General features: G+C 52.5%; 2 protein-coding genes across 3 annotated transcripts in view; one reads left to right on the top strand and one right to left on the bottom strand.

The window, feature by feature from the left end:
- The window catches only part of SMC1B (structural maintenance of chromosomes 1B), a gene marked incomplete at its 5' end in the record, with an annotated part of 51,607 nt that extends 43,827 nt beyond the window's left edge, over nucleotides 1-7,780 (bottom strand). For both annotated transcript variants that reach the window (XM_079774931.1, XM_079774932.1), the window contains 4 exons: nucleotides 1,623-1,826; nucleotides 1,915-2,027; nucleotides 5,549-5,737; nucleotides 7,672-7,780. In XM_079774931.1, the coding sequence (XP_079631057.1) occupies nucleotides 1,623-1,826; nucleotides 1,915-2,027; nucleotides 5,549-5,737; nucleotides 7,672-7,780 (615 nt within the window). The remainder of the gene's footprint in view (nucleotides 1-1,622; nucleotides 1,827-1,914; nucleotides 2,028-5,548; nucleotides 5,738-7,671) is intronic.
- Nucleotides 7,781-8,130: 350 nt separating this feature from the next.
- Nucleotides 8,131-20,776, top strand: RIBC2 (RIB43A domain with coiled-coils 2; the record flags this gene model as incomplete). The annotated part of the gene is made up of 7 exons (XM_079774377.1): nucleotides 8,131-8,244; nucleotides 9,013-9,094; nucleotides 11,344-11,688; nucleotides 15,031-15,149; nucleotides 17,370-17,597; nucleotides 19,408-19,574; nucleotides 20,698-20,776. 7 exons carry the CDS (start codon nucleotides 8,131-8,133, stop codon nucleotides 20,774-20,776), a joined length of 1,134 nt encoding a protein of 377 aa, XP_079630503.1.
- Nucleotides 20,777-21,547: the final 771 nt, after the last annotated feature.

Genomic DNA, 21,547 nt, shown 5'->3' with positions numbered 1-21,547 from the left:
GGCCTTGATACAATAAGATTTAATACAGAAACAGATGTGAGAATGCATGTCTTTTATTAAGCTAGATATTAAGATTACAAAAATGTAAAACAATGTTACAGTTCTAATCATTTAGTTTTAGAAAAAGACAGTTTTCTGGTGGGAATGTAAACTGGTACAGCCACTATGGAAACAGTATGGCGGTTCCTGAAAAAACTAAGAACAGTTACCACATGACCCAGCATCCCTCTTCTGCGCATCTACCTGAAAAATTCAAAAACATTTATTCGCAGATATATGTATCCCTGTGTTCACTGCAGCATTATTCATGGTGGCCACGACATGGAAACAACCAGTGTCCTTCAATAGATGACTGAATACACACACACACACCCACTATGGACTACTACTCAGCTAGCTGTAAGAAAAGATGAAAACTGCCACTTGCAACAACATGGATATACCTTGAGAATATTATGCCAAGTGAAATAAGTCAGTTAGAACAAGCTAAGAACCATATAATTTCACTCATATGTGGGATATAAAATGAAACTCACAGACATAGACAACAGAGTGTTGGTTACCAGGGGGAAACGAGTCGGGCGGTAGCAGTGGGTAAAGGGGGCCAATTATATGGTGATGGAAGATGATTTGACTTTGAGTGGTGGGCACATAATGCAATATACAGAATCCTATATGATCCCATTAACCAATGTCACCCAAATAAAAAAGGAAAAAATGCAGTTTTTTCACTAAAATGTTATTTGTGAACATCTAATACATTTATTACTTATACATTGATCATTAAAACATATATTTAAAATTTCCCAGTTTTAATTTCAAATACAATAAATACTGGTAGATAGGTATAACCCACATGAACAGACTCTTTGCAGTCTCCAATATTTTTTTTTAATTCTTATCTGAGGATATGTTGCTTTTTAATTGATTTTAGAGAGAGACAGAGAAAGGGGGAAAGGGAGAGGCAGAGAGAGAGAAACATCTATGTGAGAGAGAAATATCCGCCGGTCGCTTCCCATATGCACCCTAACTGGAAATAGAACCTGCAACCTTTTGGTGTATGGGATGATACTCCAACCATCTGAGCAACCCGGCCAGGGCCCCGGTAATTTTTAGGAATATAAGGAAAAAGAAGCACAAGTTTGAGAACCGCTGCCATGTAAGGTATAAACTCTTGCTTATTTTTAGTTGGGAAATAATTTTTCTAGTTCACGTTGACCTATTTAAGAAAACACACACACCCAAATGGTGAAAAACATATCGAAAGCCTTATCTTTTAAAAGAAAATGTTTTTATTGATTTTTAGAGGAAGGGAGAGGAAGAGATAGAAACGTGGATGAATCTATCGGCTGTCTCCTGCACACCCCCTACTTGGGACCCAGCCACACCCTGGCATGTGCCGACGAGGAATTGAACTGGTGACCTCATAGTGCATGGGACGCCACTCAACCAGTGAGCCCCTCCAGCCGGGCTCAAAAAAAAGGCTTATCTTTAATGAATATTGGGCTTTATTTGTCTGATAGTATTAAAAGAGTCTCATTAGTAACCCGAAGCTGCTATCTAGCAATGCTGACAGTTTCTGTATCCAACACTTGATTGGTTACACCTTCATGACACCTTACCTCATCCTTCTCTAATTTTGCGTGTTTGCGCTCTGCAGCTATGTTTTTTTTCTTATTAAAATTAAACTGTGCATCCTCTTCAGCTTTCTGTAACTTCCTTTTCTTCTCCTCATATTCTCCTATAAGCTCTCCTGAAGTGCTGATTTCCTCAAAAAACTGGGTTCTTTCTTTGGGTTTTTTCATTGAAATCGATTCTACAGTTCCCTTTTAAAAACAGTAAAGCACACCAACATGTAAAATATAGTGATGTATTTTCAAAATCATGAATCAAATAAACTTTACAACTACTTACTTGAAAAACTAGACAGTTCCGTGCTTTGACTATTATACCTATCTTTTCCAACTCTGCTATATAAGTGGAACGACTCACAGGATTATCATCAAAACGAAATTCTGAGCATCCCCCTAAAGTAAATAAAGGCTGTTATAGGAAGTATAAATGTCAGACATATATCAACTGCTGAAAGTTTTATAAAATTTTTATTAAAATGCCAGTTACACAATAATATACATGTTAACACAGCATTTAGTCAGTCAACAAATACTGTATACTACATACCAATGAGTTCCCTACAGCAGTAAACAAAACAGACAAAAGTCTGACCTCAAAGAGCTTATATCCCAGTAATGGAGACAGACAAAAACAAGATATGCAAGTAAAATAAATATGAAAGAAATTGGTAAGTGCTATGACTTAAGTAAGATAGAGTTGGGAAGAAGGTATGAAAGTTTCTGTATGCTGGAATCACGCATTTGCAAATTTAAATAGGGTGGTGCTATGATCTGAATATTTGTGTCCTTCCTAAATTCATGTTGAAATCCTAACCCCAAAGGTGATGATATTAGTAGGGCCTTTGGGAGGTGATTGGGTCATGATGGTGGAGTCCTCATGAACAGTATAGGTGCTCTTTTTTGTTTGTTAATCCTAACCCGAGATTGTATTTTTAGAAAGCATGGAAGGGAGGGAGGTGGCAGGGGAGAGTAAAGGGGGAGAGAAACACTGATGTGAGAGAGACACATCAATTGGCTGCCTCCCGCACTCACCCTGACCAGGGCCAGGGATCGAACCTGCAACTCAGGTACGTGCCCTTGTCTGGGAATCGAACCCATGACCCTTCAGTGTGTGGGCCAACACTCTAACCACTGAGTACACCGGCCAGGGCTAGGTAAGCGCTCTTATAAAAGAGCTCCCATAGAGCTCCCGTGTCCCTTCCTCTATGTAAGAATTCAGTAAGAAGTCTGCAACCTGGAAGAGAGCACTCATCACGACCATGCTGGCACCCTGATCGCAGACATCCTGCCTCCAGAACTATGAAAATAAATTACTATTGTTTATAAGCTACCCCTTGTGTGATATTTTGTTACAGCAGCCCAAATGGACTAAGATGGGCACGGAACAGGAACAAAGCTGGAGACATCACACTTCTTGATTTGAAAATATATTACGAAGCTACAGTAATCAAAACAGTGTGGTACTGCATCAAAACGGACATATTGAACAATAGAACAGAATAGAGTGTCCAGGAAGAAATCTGTACATCTACGGTCAACTGATCGTCGACAAGGGTACCAAGACATATAATAATGGGGGAAAGATGGTCTCCTCAATAAACAGTATTGGGAAAACTGGGTATCTACATGCAAATAAAATGCAACTGAACCCTTATCTCACACTACATATGAAAATTAACTCAAAATGGATTAAAGACTTAACTGTAAAACTACTAGAAGAAAACACAGGGGAAAGGCTTTTTGACTTTGCTCTGGTCAGTAATTTTTTTCATCTATCAAAAGCACAAGCAACAAAAGCAGAAATAGATAAATGGGATTGTATAAAAATAAAAACATCTGCACAGAAAAGGAAACAACCAACGGAGTGTAAAACAAAATCAATGGCATGGGAGAAAAATCTTTTCAAACCACATATCTGACAAGGGGTTAATATCCAAAATATATAAGGAACTCATACAATTCAGTAGCAAAAAACCAAAATATTATAACCCAATTTAAAATGAGAAAAGAACCTGAATAGACATTTCTCAAAAGATTACAGGCAAATAGCCAACAGGTATATGAAAAGGTGCTCAATATCAGGAAATATTAGGAAAATGCAAATCAAAACTACAATGAGATATCACCTCAAACCTGTTATAATAAAAAAGACAAAAAGGCAAGTATTGGTGAGGATATGAAGAAAAGGAGAACTTTGTATATTGTTGGTGGGGATATAAATTAGTACAGCCATTATAGAAAACCATATGAAGTTTCTTCAAAATTAAAAACGGAACTACCTAGCTGGTTTGGCTCAGTAGATAGAGTGTCGGCCTGCAGACTGAAGGGTCCCAGGTTCGATTCTGGTCAAGGGCACATGCCTGGAGGCAGCCGATCAATGATTCTCTCTCATCATTGATATCTCTCTCTCTCTCTCTCCCCCTCTCTGAAATCAATAAAAATATATATTAAAAACAAAACAAAACAAAACAGAACTACCTTGTGATCAAGCAATCCCTTCTGAGTATATACTCAAAGAAAATAAAATCAGTACCTTGAAGAGATACCTGTACTCCCATGTTCATTGAAGTATTAGTCACAATAGCTAATAATCTAAATGTCTATCAATGGGTAAGTAAAGGAAGAAAACATGAGAATATTACTCAACCTAAAAAAAGAAGGAACTTTTGCCATTTGCAATTTCACAGAGGAATCCAGAGGACACTATGCTAAGTGAAATAAACCACGCACAGAAAGAAAAATACTGCATGACCTTACTTATATGTGGAATTTAAAATAGTTAAAACTCACAGAAGCAGAGAATAGAATGGTGATTGCCAGGGCTGGGGGGGGAGAGGAAAATGGGGAAATGGTTAAGGAATACACAGTTGGTAAGATGCAGGATGGTAAGCTCTGGAGATCTAATGCATAGCAATGTGACTACAGTTAATAATACCGTACATATTGCACACTTTAAATTTGCTAAGAGGGTAGACCTTAAGTGTTCTCACCATACACACACAAAAGAAAACAGTAACCAGGTGAGGTGATACATATGTTAATTAGGTTGATTATGTCACCTATTTCACAATGTTTATTAAAACATCAAGTTGTATAGCTTAAATATATACATATTTTATCAATTATACCTAAATAAAGATGGGAAAAATAAATTTATAATGGCTTACTAAATAAATAGAGTTGACTAAGGAATCCTTAGTGAGGTGGGAAACTTTTGAGTAAAATCCAAAAGAAAGTGAGAAAACTAATGAAGATATTTAGGTAATAAAGTGGTGAAATGCTTAAATTAGACATTAAGTTACAAGTATATAAGTATTTCTAAAATTATCTGTGATTAAATTTGGGGAAAGTTAATAAAACAGCATTTATATATTAGAATATTAAAACCAAGTTCTAGTAGGCCAGAATGAAAATAGGAACAACAAAACCCACCAAGAAACACTTATAGAGGCTCTGTAAACTCCTAGCATATATATATTGTTCAGGGATTTCATGAATAAATCACAAAATACAAATTCAAATATTTCACTGAAGTTGCTTTTCGATGGTAGAAAAAACTTTCTATACAAACCAAAAATATGCATATAATTAGTTCATCATTAAGAAAAAAAAGATAACTATGCATAAATAACCCCAGGAAAGACTTTTATAACTTCTCTATCTTTAAGGTGGGCTCTCTTTTATTTTAACCTAATAACCAGGTAGAAAAATGCTATTTAACAATGGAGAAGTTTGAACAAATATATCTGCTTAAAGAAGAGTCCCAGTGGAGAAACAAACAGGTTCTCTTACTTACTTCTGAGAATTGTTATCCAAGAGGAAAAAGTCTAGTTCACTATGCTAGTTGAACAGGTAATCTGACTTAACTCTGGAAAAATCAAGTAACTCATAAGCAAACATCTACAAAAATATACCTCGAATAATTCTCGCAAATGTTTTCTCTTCTCCATTGTCCTCCACATATACAATTTTTACGCTTGCAAAAGAAGAAACAGGCTTTCCAATATGTGCTCCATGAATAAGTTCTTGAATATGTTTCACTCTTAAATTAGCTGTTTTCTCTCCCATTACAAAACTAAGTGCATCCATTACATTAGATTTTCCTGGGGACAAAAAGAGGGGAAAGGAGAGGAGAGAGAGGAGTTATTCACTCTTAATGATAAAAACAAAAACAAAACAAAAAAACACCCCACCATGCCCAGAGGCAAAGAAGCCAGGCGGCCAATGGAAGTGAAACATAGCCAATACACATCTAAAGATGTACTGTCTTGTCTACATTCAAATTGCATGTGACCGAACAACTTTCCGCAGATCACTGGTTTCTTCCATGCAGCTTTGGTCGAGTATTAAGCAGTCTAATTTTAAGATTAATATGTAGCTCTAAACCCCAACTCTCTCCCATTTTTAAGCATTATGCCGCGGCAAATCATTTAACTTCCCTCATTTCAGTTATACCCATTTTATAAATATTAACTGTCACATTTTTTAAAGGGCTAACTATATCCGGGTTTCTCCCCAGCGCTAGACTCAGGCTGCTAGAATATTTGTGATTGGTACGCGTTGGTGGTCAAGGAAAATCATATCGCAAGTCCAAGCTCGGAAAGGCCTGCGGCACCTGGGTTTGGATCTGGGGAGGGTTTCCACCCCTCTGGTAAGAATGTCTCTCTGTGCCGAAACGGTGTGCATCAACATAAAAGCTGTCGGAACGTTTCAGTGATTCCATAAGGTTTAAAAAAGGATGACAAGCGTTCAGATGGACGTCAGGGGAACGTCGCTCATTGAGTGAGTCAGGGACGCGGGACACACTGAGTGTGGGCCTTGACATGGCACAAGGCGCCCAGCGCCCCGGGGAAACCCGGCTGCCTGCCAGGAGAAGGTACTGCGGGCAGCACCCACAGTCCGCGACCAGCTTTGTGGGGTGCGGAAAGGGGGGTCCAGCTTCCCGGGGATGGGGTCCGGGCGGGGGGGGGGGCTGGTAAAGGTATTTTCGCAGTGACCTTAGGATAGGTTGTCAGGTCACAATATGCAGTTTCTAATTGCGAAAAGCATTGGTTTTTGGAAACCCGTTACAACACGCGCAGACCCCGCACTTTCCCGGCTCAGGCGGCGGAGGGGCCGAGGGCCGGCAGGTGCGCGTTCCGCGGCACCCCGGCGGAGGACCGGCACCCCGCACGCAGTCACCCGTCGGGGGCGACAGGCGCCTGTCGGCGGGCCGGCCACCTCCCGGCGGACCGGGCAGGCGGTTCAGGGGGTGGAGAGCGCACCAGAGTGCGACCAGCGAACACAGGGGAACGCGGGCCTTTACGGCGCCGGAGCGGCAGGAACGGGCGGCGCACACCGTCCGACCGCGGCGCCGGGGCCGGCGCACCACTGACCGCCCGTTCGCATCTGCGCTGGCCGCCGAGGTGCCCGCCGCGTGCCGCCCGCACAGGCCCGGGGACGCGGAGGCCGGTCCGGGCTGAGAGGCCCGAGGCATGTCTGCCGTCCCGGAGGCCCAGGAGCCGCCGAACCCGGCTGCCTCGACTGTAAAAAGGCGGCAACACAACAGCCCTTCGTGAGGGCGAAAGCACGGGGGTGCCAGGGGTTTGGCCAAAGCGCAGCGAACTGCGTCACGGCCGCCATAGTCCCGGGTGGGACCAGGACTTCCGGTCCGGTCCGGTCCGGTCCGCCGTGTCTCCGTGAGGAAGGGCGGGGCGCGCAGGTGATGAGGGCGGAGGGCAGCCTGCGAGCCGCGGGCAGGAGGAGCCGGGCCACAGCGAGGCCGGCGGACCCTGGGGTGGGGCGAGGTCAAGGGTTGGGCCCCGAGTGCTGTTCAAGGCCCAGCAGAACCATGGGGTGGGGCTGGGGTGGGGGTAAGGGTGGGGGGGCGCGGTCGAGGGGGTGCCGGGCGGTCGGCGCGGGCCCCGAGCCCGCGAGAAGACCGAGGCTCGCGGGCCGCAGGTGCCCGAGTCCAGGCCGAGCGGCCCCCTCAGGTCCCCTCAGGCCACATGAGGCCCGGACGCCTCGGGTGGGCGGAGGGGGCCTGGGTCCCAGTTACCGGAGCCGTTGGGGCCGATGATGCAGGTGAACCTCTTAAAAGGGCCGATGGCCTGGCGGCCTCGCCAGGACTTGAAGTTCTCCACGAGCAGCAGCTCCAAACGGCCCATGGCTGCGTCCTCCACGCCTCAGCGGCGTCCTCACACGCCGGGCGGGAAAAGCGCGGGAAGGCATTCATAGCATCTCGCGAGAGGAGAGCGAGAACGCGGGGAGCAGCGCCGTTCCTTAGCAACCGGGCTGTTTACGTTGCCGAGGAAACGCGGCGTCAGGACGCGGTCGCAGAAGGCTGAGTGGGAAGCCTGGGGAGCAGGCTCATACCTCACCGGCTCACCTCCTAGGGAGCCAGCCTCCATCGATCGATCGATCGATCGATCGGGCTGCAGTTGTTTGATTTTTGTGGTCTTCTTTTTTTAACTCGTGCGTTTTAAAGGCTCTTAGAGCTTCCTGAGGATTCCCAGTCATGGATATAGTGCAGCCCGACGACCTGGAACAGTCCTTTTGCTTGGCCAGGAGGAGACATGCGGAGCTGTGCAGGCAGAACCAGATCTTCAACGCCAGGAACAGGATCCTGGGGGTAAGACGCTCGCTTGTGCCCACAGGGAAAGGGGCCAGGAGGGGACGTGGAGGGGCAGGTGGGAGCGAGAGGTGGGCGTGGGAGAGAAGAAGAGATGAACCCCTCGAATGAAACTTGATCCAGGCACAGCTGCAAATGGCAGCAGGCTGAGGATATATTGACTTTGCTGAAGATGAGAGAAACCTTAACAGAACAATTATACTCCCTCCCACTTGCCAGACAGGCAAATGGAGTCCTGCAGTGGGAGGGAGTCGCCCGGGGTTGGTGGCCAAGGAGAGACTAGAATGGGGCTCTCCTCTCTCTGAGCCAGATTTTCTACATTATCAGGGGTTCCTTCCAGTCCATTCATTTGACAAAATTCCTATTTTGTGGCAAGGCTGAACTGGGCCCAGGAGATGAGGAGTAAGGCAATTCTTGACCTTCAGGGATTATGGCCCAGTGGAGACATTAAAATGGTCACATTAAAATGTAGTGAAGGAGGGGAACACAGACTGGGGCTGGAAGAGGGAATCAGAGAGGGCTTCCCAGAGGAGGTGATTCCTAAGCGGTGTTATGAGGATGAGTACCCATTAACTAAGGTAAGCTGGAAGGAAGCTCTGAGGACAGTTAAGAGGACACTCTGAAGAACCAACTCTAAGCAGAGGCATTCAGGTAGGAAAAGACCTGGTGTGAAACTAAGACAGTGGGGCAAGGATAAAGAGATACGTAGAAAAATAACGGGATAAATTTATCTGGTTTTAACTCCTCCCCCCTCATTTTCCATTCCAGGGAGATACAAAAACCTGGGATATTCAGGTGTGTGACCAGAAGATAAGAGAAGCCACCGAAAAAGCCAGACATGAAACGTTTGGTGAGCGTTGCCTAAATGTCTGTCGAGCAGTGTAGGGCTGCAAGCCTTAGACTCCAGCCCTCGTTCTTCACCTGTGTGAAAGCTGGTCATTTTTACTCTCTTCCTCCTTTTAAAATTTCACAATTGGTTGTGCTCAGTTAACTTAATGCACTAATTCTTCCCCTGTTAAAAGAAAAACGGCTATTGAATTCTATGTGAGTTCTAAACAATATATTTTGAGGATGAAGTGTGTTTCCTCTGTTTTCTTAAAAAAAACCACACCAACTGGGTATGAAAAACCTTAAACACACACATTCTCTCCCAAGAGTTCAAGACCTTCTGCCAGGGACAGCCCTTTACACTAGATGACACACTCAGACTCCCAGCCCGCGCCCCCGAGGTGAATCAGAAGTAGACACAGTTCAAATAATAGTGTTCGAGCTTTTAGATAACATTTTCAAACAGCATTCTCACCATGTGCAACACTTTCCGTTTATCTTAGTAAAGCACTGTAAGAATTTTTAAAATAGGAAGAAGAGGGGGCCCCATATTCTTACAGAACTCCCATATATACACATGTAATAAATGTGGTTATTTTTTCCTATTTAAAAAAAAGAAAAAAAAAAGAAGGGTACAAAATTTTATATACAGTGGGTACCCAATTAAGTTTTTAAATATATGAAAGATATGCTTAGAAAAAGAAAGTAAATATGCCGAAATGTTGTAATGTGGTAATGTTGGAGTGATTAAATTAGGAGTGAAGTTTATTTTCTTTATACAGTTCTATGTTTTCTTAATGTTTTACCTTTTATGTTTTTAGTTTAAAAATAAGTCAAACTTACAAAATGATGTGACACATACATATGCACCCACCACTAGATTAGACGTTATATTTTTGCCAAATGGGCTTTAGATATATTTTAAGAATGTTTTTAAAAATATATGTATATTCCCCACCCTATCGTTCTTTTCTTCTTCCCTCTTCAGGGGTGCACACCGTTCTCGTGCCTGTTTTTTGTACTGGTACCATTTATGTATGTACCCATGACCATCTAAATTTTTTTTTTAATTTTACATAACTCGTGTAATAGTGAATGGATCCTTTGTGACCTTTAAAAATATTCAATTTTGTATTTTTTAAAATCCTCACTCAAGGATATGTTTTTATTCATTTTGGGGTTTTTTTTTAGAGAGGAAGCGGGAGGGAGAGAGAGAGAAACATCAATCAGTTGCATCCCATATGAGCCCCGACCAGGGTTCGAACCTGAAATCTAGGTATGTACCCAGACCAGGCATCGGACTCAAAACCTTTTGGTGGTCTAATCGGTGCTTCAAACCTCAGAGGGAAGGTAGGGGAGGGTGGGGGTAAGGGGGAGAGATCAACCAAAGGACTTGTATGCATGCATATCAGCCTAACCAATGGACACAGACAACAGGGGGATGAGGGCATGAGCGAGGGGGTGGGGGTAGGGGAAATGGGGGGATAAGGACACATATGTAATACCTTAATCAATAAAGAAATTAAAAAAAAAACACCTTTTGGTGTACGGGATGGCGTTCTAACCAGCCGAGCCAGGGCTGTGTTGTATTTTAAAATTTAATCCATGACCTGCATATAGAATATTCATTTTAATTTTCTCTGATATTGTGTTATATGAATTAAACACAGTTTCTTTATCCTTTCCCCCTACAGATGGCTGATTTAGATTTTTCCTATTGTTTTTTTATGTGTGGGTTTTTTTAATAATTGCAAAAACCGCTGCAATGACAACCCATGCGTTATGTCCCTGGGTGCCTGACTGAAGGGACCTGGAAGTCAGCTTGTTAGGTCACAGGATACACGTGTTTTCATTTTTACGGGATATTGGCAAATGGTTTTCCAAAGTGATAAGTGTACCGGGTTACACTCCCACAAGCAGTGAATGAGGAATCTCATTTCCCCACCTCTGAATATGTGCTATTAGCATTTTTAATATTTTGCCAATTTTGGGGTGTTTCTAACCACCTTGTAAAGCTGGTCATCTTTTCACAAGTTTATTGATTGTTCAGGTTTCTTTTTTGGCCTGTTCCTATCCTTCGCCCATTTTTGGTTGGGTTGTGTGTTTCTTCCCGTTGCTTTATAGGTGTGTTTTGTACATTCAGGATTCTAATCCTTGAATGGATGTTAGGTTTTTGGAGGGTTGTATTCCTTTTAGAATCACTAAAAATTATTTTTTAAAGTGAAATCCAATTGATTTTTCCCACCGAATCTTAATCTCTGTCTCTTCTAGCTGCTGAACTGAGGCACAATGACAAAACCATGTGCGTCTTAGAGAACCGGGAAAGCAGGGGCAGGCGGAATCTCCGCAAAGCGCTCATCGACTTCCAGCAGAGCTTCCAAAAGCCGGAGACGCGCCGGGAATTTGACCTGTCGGACCCCCTCGTCCGCAGGGGAGAGTTCCCAGCGCGGCAGTTAGACAACGATGTTCGGAATACGGTATCGGGAATGCAGAGGTTCATGGGAGAGGATCTAAACTTCCACGAGAGGCAGAAATTCCAGCAGGAACAAAACCGAGAGTGGTCCTTGCAGCAGCAGAGGGAATGGGAGAAGGCTCGGGCCGACCAGAAACGCGCAGGTGGGGGAACAAAGCACACGCGTTGATTTCAACGCGTCCTCTAGCAAACCAGCTCCCATTTTTGTTCTCTTTGAGTTTTACTATGTGTTGCTCGGGCCGTGGAGGGAGAGAGGCGTCAGAACCCGTGGTCCAGGGCTGACACGTCCCCGGCCACACGGCAGTCATGCAGGAAACACTTCCTGAACCCGGGCTCTGTCTGAGCTCCTGTGGGTGCTGGGCCCCCCGTAACTCAGAACCAGCCCCTGCCCTCGGGCTGTTCACCGTCTGCGGGGAGACCAGGGGACCCACAAGGGTCCAGCCTCTGTCAGGGCGAGTCCGCACCTGGCCTCCCACCGCTGTCCACGGGGCGTTCTCGCACTCGCCCAGGCCCCAGCCCCACGTCACCTGGACTCTTCCGTTTCCCTCAAAGGCTACATCCAGTCCAGCAGGCAGTCAGCCAGATCTCCCCGCCTTTCCCCACCTCTGCCGTCAGCACTCTGGCCTAAGCGGCCAGCTGTCCCAGCTGGAGTAATGCCGTGGCCTCTGCCGGGCTCCCTGCTGCTGCCGTGTCCCCTGGGCACCTCGTCTCTCCAGCCCGGCAGCCACAATGGCCTGCTAAAAGTTAAGCTAGCTCCCGTGCTCACAGTCTGCCAGTAGCTTCACGTTTCACCCAGTAAAAACCAGATTTATTTCAAGGACCAACAAGGCCTTCAGTCGGGCTGTATCTCCTACTCGGCTGCCCTTCATTCATCTCATCCTTGCCACACTGGCGTCCTCGCTGTCCTAGAATGTAAGTGCGTCAGGGGGTCCGAAAGGTCAAGTTTCTGCCTCAGGACCTTTGCACCTACGGTTCCCTCTGCCTGGAAACGTATTTCCCCAGATATTTGCATGGTTGCCTCCCTCCTCCTTCAGGTCTTTGCTAAAACGTTGTCTTACCAGTGAGGCCTCCACTGACCGCCATTATAAAGGGCAACCCTGTCCTCTCCCCACCCCACGTTCCCTCCCCCTTTCCTTGCCTTATTTCCCCACCGCATTGCTCAGTGGCATGCTGTCCGGTTGTGTGTTTGCCACCCTCTCTCCAGTGTCATCTCCTCAGCGCCATGAAGGCGGGGACTGTGTCTGTTTTATTCACTGCTCCTTCCGGAGTGCCTGGCACATAGATAAATATCTGTTGAAATGACCGCTCGCAGGGCTTTGCGAAGCTCATCCGTCTCCCGGGTGCTCCATTTGGCCATCTCTGGCTGGGCCTATGCCTCAGCCTTGGGCTTGGTCCTCAGCTGGACCCCAGGACATCGCAGAGCACATCTCCCACCATCCTGGGGACAAACCTGCATGTCCCCCCGGACTTCTCCCTCCCCCTTCCTCCCTCGCAATGACACCTCCTTCCCTTAGTCAAGCAGAAGCCTGGGGTCCTCCTGGACCCCATCCTGTCTCCTCAGCTTCTGTCCCTTCTTACCTCCCGCAGACATTTGGACTGTCCACGTCTCCCATCCCTGCTGTCGCCACTGCGATGCAAGCCCCGCCTCTCTTACCTGCATGGACCACACCAAGGCTTTCTCGTTTCCCTTTCTGTCTTGCTCCTCTGGTGCATTCTCAACATAGCAGTCAGAGGGCCACTTTCTAAACAATGTCAAGTGAACAGCGTCACCCCTAGTCCCTCCAGCCCCGCTTAAACCCTCCAGTGGCTTCCATTACATTTGGAATAAAATGCAAAGTCTGCCCGTAGCCTGCAGAGCCCTGCACGCGGGGCCACTGCCCAGCCCTCCGATGTCACCCACTCCCTGTGTCCCAGCCACTCTGGCGGACGTGCACTTCCGGGTCCCGACAAATGCTTCCCCACTTCCGACCCTCTGCACCCCGCTCCCTGTGTCCATCAGGGCTGAGCTCCAGTGCCGCCTCCTCCTAGAAGCTCTCCGACTCCCACCGTCCACCCGCCGGTCAGGTGCTCCCCACCCCGCCCTCCCAGTGGCCTTTCCCTCCAACCGGTAGCGCTGAACAGCCTGCAGCGATGCGTCTGTTTCGGCGCCTGCTTGCTTGTTATCTGGCTCGTCTCCTGGGCTGTAAGCTCCCGGAAGGCACCCCTCCATCCCGTTTCCAGCGGGGTGTGGGCCGGCCCACGGAAGGCGCTCCATACTTCTGTGTTAACTGAACGGACAGGGTAACGCCCGGTGAGAGGTGAAGCTGGAGGTGAGCAGAGGCCAGCATCCACCACGAGAGAGTTTGGTCTTTTTTCTTTTAAACGGAATTCGTCGGGGTGGCACTGGTTAATACCGCTGTGTGGGTCTCGGGCGTTCACTGTACGATCCAGCCCTGTAGACGGGTCTTTGTTTTCGGAGGCGTCGAGGAGACCCACAGCACCAACGCGTGTGGAGAACCTTTATTACCGACTCTAAAATGTCACCGCCCTCCTCACGGGACAGCGCCCGGGGCTCGACTTTTGACCCTTCTCCCCCTGGTCCTCCTCGCTGTCAAAGTGCTGCTGCCCCTGACGTCCCCCTCCGGAGCCCCCGCTGGTCCCCGTGGCAGAGCCCCCTGTTGGCTGGGCTCCCACCCCCCCGGCGGTTGTAAGGATGTGGTGGCCTGAGAAGTTGTGGAGGCCAAGCAGCCCACTGCTCCCTGTCCCAGGACCACAGCCAACACTACCAACCCACGGCAGGCATTGCCCATCCACGGCGGGTATTGCCCACCCACGGCAGGCATTGCCCACCCACGGCAGACACTGCCCACCCACGGCAGGCATTGCCCACCCACGGCAGGCACTGCCCACCCACGGCAGACACTGCCCACCCACGGCAGACACTGCCCACCCACGGCACGCACTGCCCACCCACGGCAGACACTGCCCACCCACGGCAGACACTGCCCACCCACGGCACGCACTGCCCACCCACGGCAGGCACTGCCCACCCACGGCAGACACTGCCCACCCACGGCACGCATTGCCCACCCACGGCACGCATTGCCCACCCACGGCAGACATTACCCACCCACGGCAGGCATTACCCACCCACGGCACGCATTGCCCACCCACGGCAGACATTACCCACCCACGGCAGGCATTGCCCACCCACGGCAGGCATTGCCCACCCACGGCACGCATTGCCCACCCACGGCACGCATTGCCCACCCACGGCAGGCATTGCCCACCCACGGCACGCATTACCCATCCACAGTAGTGACTGCTAGCACTCGGGGCCGGGCACTGACTGGGAGCTTTACTTGAATTACCTCCTGGGGTCTCCCCGCAGCCTCAGGCCCCTCGGGTCTGTGGGTGAGGGCGGATGAGGGGCGGACACGGTCACCCCGCACCCGGGGAGGGAGCGGGGGGTGGGGGGAGCCGCAGCTCTGCCCCTGCTTCTGCAGAGGAGCGCTACACGGAGACCAGGCTGCAGTTCGATGAAACGGCCAAGGACCTGCAGAACCGGGAACACGCCGCCAGGAAGGCGGTCTGTGCGGCCGTGAAAGAATTCAACAAGATGCAGGTACCCGGGCTCGGGGGGGTGGGGAGGCCCGCACCCACCGCTTCACGGGCGCCCAGCTCCCCTGGTCCCGGGCTCGGCCTGTTCACACGAACCAGAACCCCGACAGGAAGGGGGTGCCCAGCCACAGAAACGGCTGAGCTCCAGCCCGGCCCCTGCGCTCTGGATCCGGTGTGAACCGCAAAGCGGCCTGCGCCTGGGGTGGGGCAGCTCACCTTCCCAGCCTCGGGGCAGCTCACCTTTCCCAGCCTCGGGCTGCTCTAACGTAGGACGGTGACATCTGCCCAGAGGGGTGCCCGCGGGCACACCCCTGCAACCGGGTCTGGGTTCGGTTCTTTCCCAGCCTCGGCGTCACCCCTCACCAGGAGCAGGCGCACAGCACTCAGGAATGGGGGCAGCTGTGCCGACGAGGGGTGCACACTCGGGGGTCTCCTGACAGCCCCTCCTCCCTCAGCCCTCCCCGCCCGGCCCATGCTGAGGGGCTGAGGGTTCTCTGTTCCTTTTGGAAATTAGACTTCCCTCAGGTTTTCTTTTGTTAAAAAAAAAAATTGATTTCAGAGAAGAAGGGAGAGGGAGAGAGATAGAAACATCACTGATGAGAGAGAATCATGGATTGGCTGCCTCCTGCACGCCCCCTACTGGGGATCAAGCCCGTAACCCGGGCGTGTGCCCTGACCAGGAATCGAACCCGGACCCTTCAGTCCGCAGGCCGATGCTCTATCCACTGAGCCACACCGGCTGGGGCCAGGTTTTCTTTTCAGACGCAGCTCTATTCCTGGGTGGGCGGGAGGTCAGCCTGTCTTCCTTTACCGGATGAGCTGCTTGGCCAGACAGCGGTCTGCATGGAGCATGGGAGATGGTCCCTGCAGAGCAGGAGGGGGACCCGGAGCGCTGCTCACGTGGATTCTCAACCTCGACTTTTTATGTGTTGTTTGGGTAAGCCTCACCCAATGAGACTTTTTCAATGATTTTCAGAGAGAGTGGAAGGGGGGAAGGGGAGAGAAGAGGAGGAGAGAGAGAGACATCAATATGAGAGAGAGACACACCAATGGGTTGCCTCCAGTACATGCCCCAGCCGGGGTGGGGCTCGAACCTGCAACCCAGGGATGTGCCCTTGGCAGGAATTGAAGCCGAGACTCTTCGGTGTGTGGGCTGCTGCTCTAACTACTGAGCCATGCTGGCCAGGACAACCTGGTCATTGTCTTATATGTGTGCGCACGCCTGAGTGTGACTATGAAGCACATGCTATTTTTATGGTCTCGTAGTACCATTTTGTAAATGTGAGGTCGTGGGATTAAGCCAGGTGTGCGGGTCACGTGTTGGGATGTCTGGCCTGTTATCGGGACTCATCAGCATGGCCTTTATTTTAAATCCGGGCCACAGGCAGCTGCCCTCATCCGTCACTGTGCTCAACAGCCCTACAGAGGGCGGGGCCAGCCCCCGTAGCGGATAGAGTCTGTCTTGGGGGGGACTGACTCATAGGGACACCCAGCGCTGATCTGACCTGCTCCGGCCATTCTGGAAACGGGCCTTCAAGCCCAGCGAGCCCAGGGTCTGATCAGCCTTCCCTGCGAAGCAGGTGCTCATGTGGTGCCTCCAGCTGCCACCTCATGGGCGCCCACGGTGTGCCCCGCACCCTGCCGAGTGCCCCGCCTGCCCATCACCGAGAGACCTGGTAACGCTGAGGGACATCCAGTCCACCTCCTGACTTGGCAGAGGAAGGACTGCAGCCCGGAGAGGGGGTGGCTGGTCCAGGTGGCAGAGCCAGGCCGTCCCCTCCATCGCACCCTCGGGAGCAGGGCTCTGGCCAGGTGTTTACCGGTACCCGGGCCTGTGGCTGGCTGCCCCGGGAGCTCTGAGGTGGAATGTGTGTTCACCGTTAAGGCACCGCTGTAGCCAGTCACTCTGGGGTGCTCTTTGCGGCCTGCGGCCACATCAGGGTGACGGCCACAGGGCGGGGCACAGAGCCCGCGGTGAGTGAGGCCCAGCCCAGGGTGAGGATGGCCTTCCCAGGGCGGCTGCAAACGGTGCCAAGACCTGAAGCAACTCTGCACACAACCAGCAGGTGGCGCGCCTCAGCCCAGCCGCAGGCCCAGCACAGGCAGCACGTCCCGCGTCCCTGGCGCCCTGGAGCCATTCTCTCTGCTCGCGCCCCCGGGACGTTGGCGGTGCCTCTCCCTGGGGTCACTCGGAGCATCTTCCCTAATGTCTTCCCCCGCCCAGGCCTCGGAGTTGGCGGAGAGGAAGAGTCTAGAGAAAAAACAAGAACAAGAGGACGACCTGGCCCAGATCTCCAACCTGCTGCGCGGGGACCTGCTCTCCGAGGACCCGCAGCAGGCGGCCAGCTCCTTCGGGCCCCACCGCGTGGTCCCCGACCGCTGGAAGGGCATGACCCAGGAGCAGCTGGGGCACATCCGCCTGGTTCAGCAGCAGCAGATGCAGGAGAAGATGGTGCTGCCCCAGATGCCCCCTCCCGCCCCTCCCTCTCTCCCACAGCCCCCTCCCCTCTCCCCTGCCCCCTTCCTCTCTCCCAAATCCCCCTCCCCTCTCCCCTGTCTCCTTTCTCTCTCCCAAATCCCCCTCCCACTCCCCTGTCTCCTTTCTCTCTCCCAAATCCCCCTCCCCCCTCCCCTGCCCCCTCCCTCTCTCCCACAGCCCCTCCCCCCTCCCCTGCCCCCTCCCTCTCTCCCACAGCCCCTCCCCCCTCCCCTGCCCCCTTCCTCTCTCCCACAGCCCCTCCCCCTCCCCTGCCCCCTCCCTCCCTCCCACAGCCCCCTCCCTCCCGGGTGCCAGTCACAGCTGCCCTCAGGGGGTTTACCTTGCAGCAGGGGCGGTGACAAGAGCCAGATGCTAGGGTGGTGGGTGCTGGGGAGGAAAGTGAGGCTGGGAGCGGGGCTGCTGGGCCCAGTGGGTCACCAGGGGCCTGAGGAGTGACATTGGACAGACCTGAGTGGGGGGAGCGCGAGTGAGCCGGGAAGGACACCAGGAGGTGAGCGGCCAGGACCAGGGCCACTCCCGCAGCCCAGCCGCCTGGCGGGAAGGCGGCCGCTGTCCTGAAAGCAGCAATTTGCACTGATTTTCATGAAAAACCAGCAAACAGGAAAGCACAAAAGGGAAAAAACACACATTAAGTCTCACCACGCAGAACACCCTGCCCCAGCCCGCAGCCCCTCCGCAGGGAGCTGGGGATGAAGCATCTGAGCCAGGCCCAGGGCCCGGGAGAGGCCTCCCGTGCGGGTGAGGAAACAGGTTCACGTGGTGGCCAACGTCCTCGCCCTGCAGCTGGCCAAGCCAGGCCCCAGCCTGCCTTCGTCCCTGGGTGAGGCCTGGGCCCTGGTGGCCGCGGACCTCCCCTGCTCCTCTGTGGGAGGAGGCCCTGCCCTGAGCCCAGGAGGGAAGGAGGGCTCGGCTGCAGGCCCAGGCCCCCCCAGCCCTTTGCCAGCGGAGCTGACGAAGTAATTCTCAGGTTGGCGATGACACTGACCATGTGTAGGGGTTGACACCCGCCCCCTGCGCCCAGCGGCATTAACCCAGTTTCCTCTTAGGTCTGCAGGCCGACTCCCTATCCACTGAGCCACACCAGCCAGGGCTCTCAGCTCATTCCTTATTGCCTGCCCACTGACTCCCTATCCACTGAGCCACACCAGCCAGGGCTCTCAGCTCATTCCTCATTGCCTGCCAGACCTTCTCTAAAGTGGGCAGGCAATGAGGAATGAGCTGAGAGCCCTGGCTGGTGTGGCTCAGTGGATAGGGAGTCGGCCTGCAGACCGAAGGGTCCCAGGTTCGATTCCTGTCAAGGGCACATGCCTCAGTTGCAGGCTCCTCCCCAGGCCTGGGCCCTGATCATGGCTCATTCAGGAGGCAACCAATCGATGGGTTTGTCTCACATTGATGTTTCTCTCTCTCTCCCGCTCTCTAAAAAGCCATGGAAAAATGACCTCGGGTGAGGATTAAAAAAAAAATAAGAATGAGCTAAGATGCAGAAATTTACCCCTGAGATCATGAACTCATTGTAGCATCAGAAGGTTCTAGAAGCGACCAGGTGGTCCCAGTGTTCAGCCAGGAGCAGCAGCCTGCCCACTCGCGTGCCCGGTGCCTCCCAAGTGTGGGAAGGGGCCGGGCCACCTGGATTGTATGGGGGGGGTCTCCTCCGCCCACCAGAGCCTCAGTTTCCCCATCTGTACAATGAGAGGCGGGTTCTCCCGGCCCGTTCCCGGGGCCCCTCTGTGGGGACAGGTGGTGACGAGTCGCCTCTCTCCAGAGGCTCCAGGAGGAAGAGCGCCAGCGAGACGAGGACTGGGACCGGCAGAGGGTGGAGAGAGCCCGCGCCGCTGTGCTGTGTGAGCGGCAGCAGCGGCGGCAGCAGCGCGACCTGCGCCGAGCCCTGGACAGCAGCAACCGCAGCCTGGCCGCCCAGCAGCTCCTGCAGTGGGTGCCCGGGCTGGCAGGGCGGGGGTGCCAGGCGGGGCGGGGGGAGGGCAGGGATGCTGACCGGCAGGGCCACGGAGCAGGCTCTGTGCTTCCCCGGGCTCCTGTCCCCCATCTCACCCCCCGGCCCCAGATCTTTCCCACCCAGAGGGTCCCGGGTCCGCGGGGCGTCGTCCACAGGAGGCCCCGTGGTGGTGGCGGCGGCTTGGCTCTGGCACGGCCTCCTGGCAGAGAGTGCCAGCAGCAAGGGGGGACAGGCCCAGCGCGAGGAAGCCAGAAATTCAGGGCTTGGGAAGCACAGACCAGGGACCGCGATGCCATCGGCGGGTATCCTGCGGACACCCCTCACTGGGGCTCCTCGCCTGGGCCCGGGCCCCCCAGTGGCTGGCACACAGCGCTGGTGATGGGTCCTGGGAGGGCCTGAGACGTGGAGGAGGCGGTGCCCGCCGCCCACTGCGGGAGGGCTCCCCCGGGCACGCACAGGCCGCGAGGGTGGCTCGGGTTCCGGCTGCGGGCTTCAGAGCCGGGCAGCAGGGACTGTGTCAGCAAACGCCCAGTGCTGACCACTGGGTCTCCGTCCACCCACCACGCTCCTGGCTTGAACTCAGAAGGGACCCGCCGGTGTTTCTCCGGTCAGACATGTGGGTCCCTCCGTCGCTTCTGTGACTAAGGGGGCGCTAGGACGGTCTGACAGGGCTCTGGGACAGCAGATGCCCCCCGTCACGCCGGTGGAGACGGGACCCTGGAATCAGCGAGGGTCCGTCGTCTGGAGGCTCCGCGGCGACCAAACGCAGCGGCAGCCGGTCCGGAGGCACCCTGGGGGTAAAACGTGGGAGGGCTCTGCCTTAGCTGGTTTAGCTCAGTGGTTAGAGCGCCGGCCCTCAGACCGGAAGGTCCCAGGTTGGATCCCCGTCCCAGTCCGGTTGGGGCGTGTGCAGGAGGCAACCCATCGGGGTGTGTCTCTCACATCGATGGTTCTCTCTGTCTCTCCCCTCCCTTCCACTCTCTCTAAGAATCAAGGGAAACAGTCTGGGGTGAGGATTAACAACTAGTGGGCGGCTCTGTCACAAAAAGGCGGGGGCGCCAGGCCTTCGCTGAGGGCTTCTCCCCGTTTTGTCACCAGGAAAAAGTACATGAAGGAAGTCTGTACCAACCACGCCTCGGACGAGTACTTCACGCAGTTCAACACCCGGAGTCGATGATGAGAAAGACCGCCCCCCGCCCCCCATCATTCATATAAACGCCGTCGCCTTGGAGAGTCACATTCATCCCAAAAACACACTCGCCCTGCCGGTGGCTCGCTTGGTTGGAGGGTGGTCCCGTACCCCAAAAGGCTGCAGGGTTGACTAACGGTCAGGGCATATACCTAGGTTGAGGGTTCGATCCCCGATCAATGTTTCTCCCATTGGTGTTTTTTTCTCTCTCTCCCTTTCTCTCTCAAAAATAAAAACACATAACCTCAGGCGAGGGTTAAATAACAAACAAACTACTTGGCCCAGAGTCCCCTTAGCGTCACCTCCCCTGCCTTTCCCCAGGAGCCGGGTCAGTGCGGCTCCGAGCTCTAGAGCGGCGTGGGCGCGGTGGAGCCGGGGTGGGGGGGCAGCCCCCCCACCAGGGCCATCCCAGAGAGAGAGGCCGCGGAGGCGGGAGGTGGCATCGGGGCTCAGCTCCGCTCCCTGGGGACCCCTCCCTGGGGACCGGTCCGCAGCCCGGGGTGGGGACTGGACTCCTCGCGCGCTCCAGGGGCGGAGCGGGAGGTGCGTGTTGAGTGGTGGGCCCAGCTCACGCCTTGGGCAGTGGGGGCCTGGGGTGGAGCCCCCCCCACACCCCCCACTCCTGGTAACAGACCCAAGACAGGCGTGGCTTCAGCAGAACAAGTTGGTTTCGTGTTTCTGTGAACCCCAAGGTGAGCGGCGCACCCCGGGGCTGGGCGCTGTCTCTCCGCCCGCGCCCCCAGGAGGCCCCGCTGCCCC

The sequence above is a fragment of the Cnephaeus nilssonii genome, assembly GCF_951640355.1.
Source record: "Cnephaeus nilssonii genome assembly, chromosome: 6".
In the NCBI taxonomy this organism is placed as follows: Eukaryota; Metazoa; Chordata; class Mammalia; order Chiroptera; family Vespertilionidae; genus Cnephaeus; species Cnephaeus nilssonii.
Note: the sequence above shows the minus strand (reverse complement) of the source record. Positions and strands in the feature narration are given on the sequence as shown.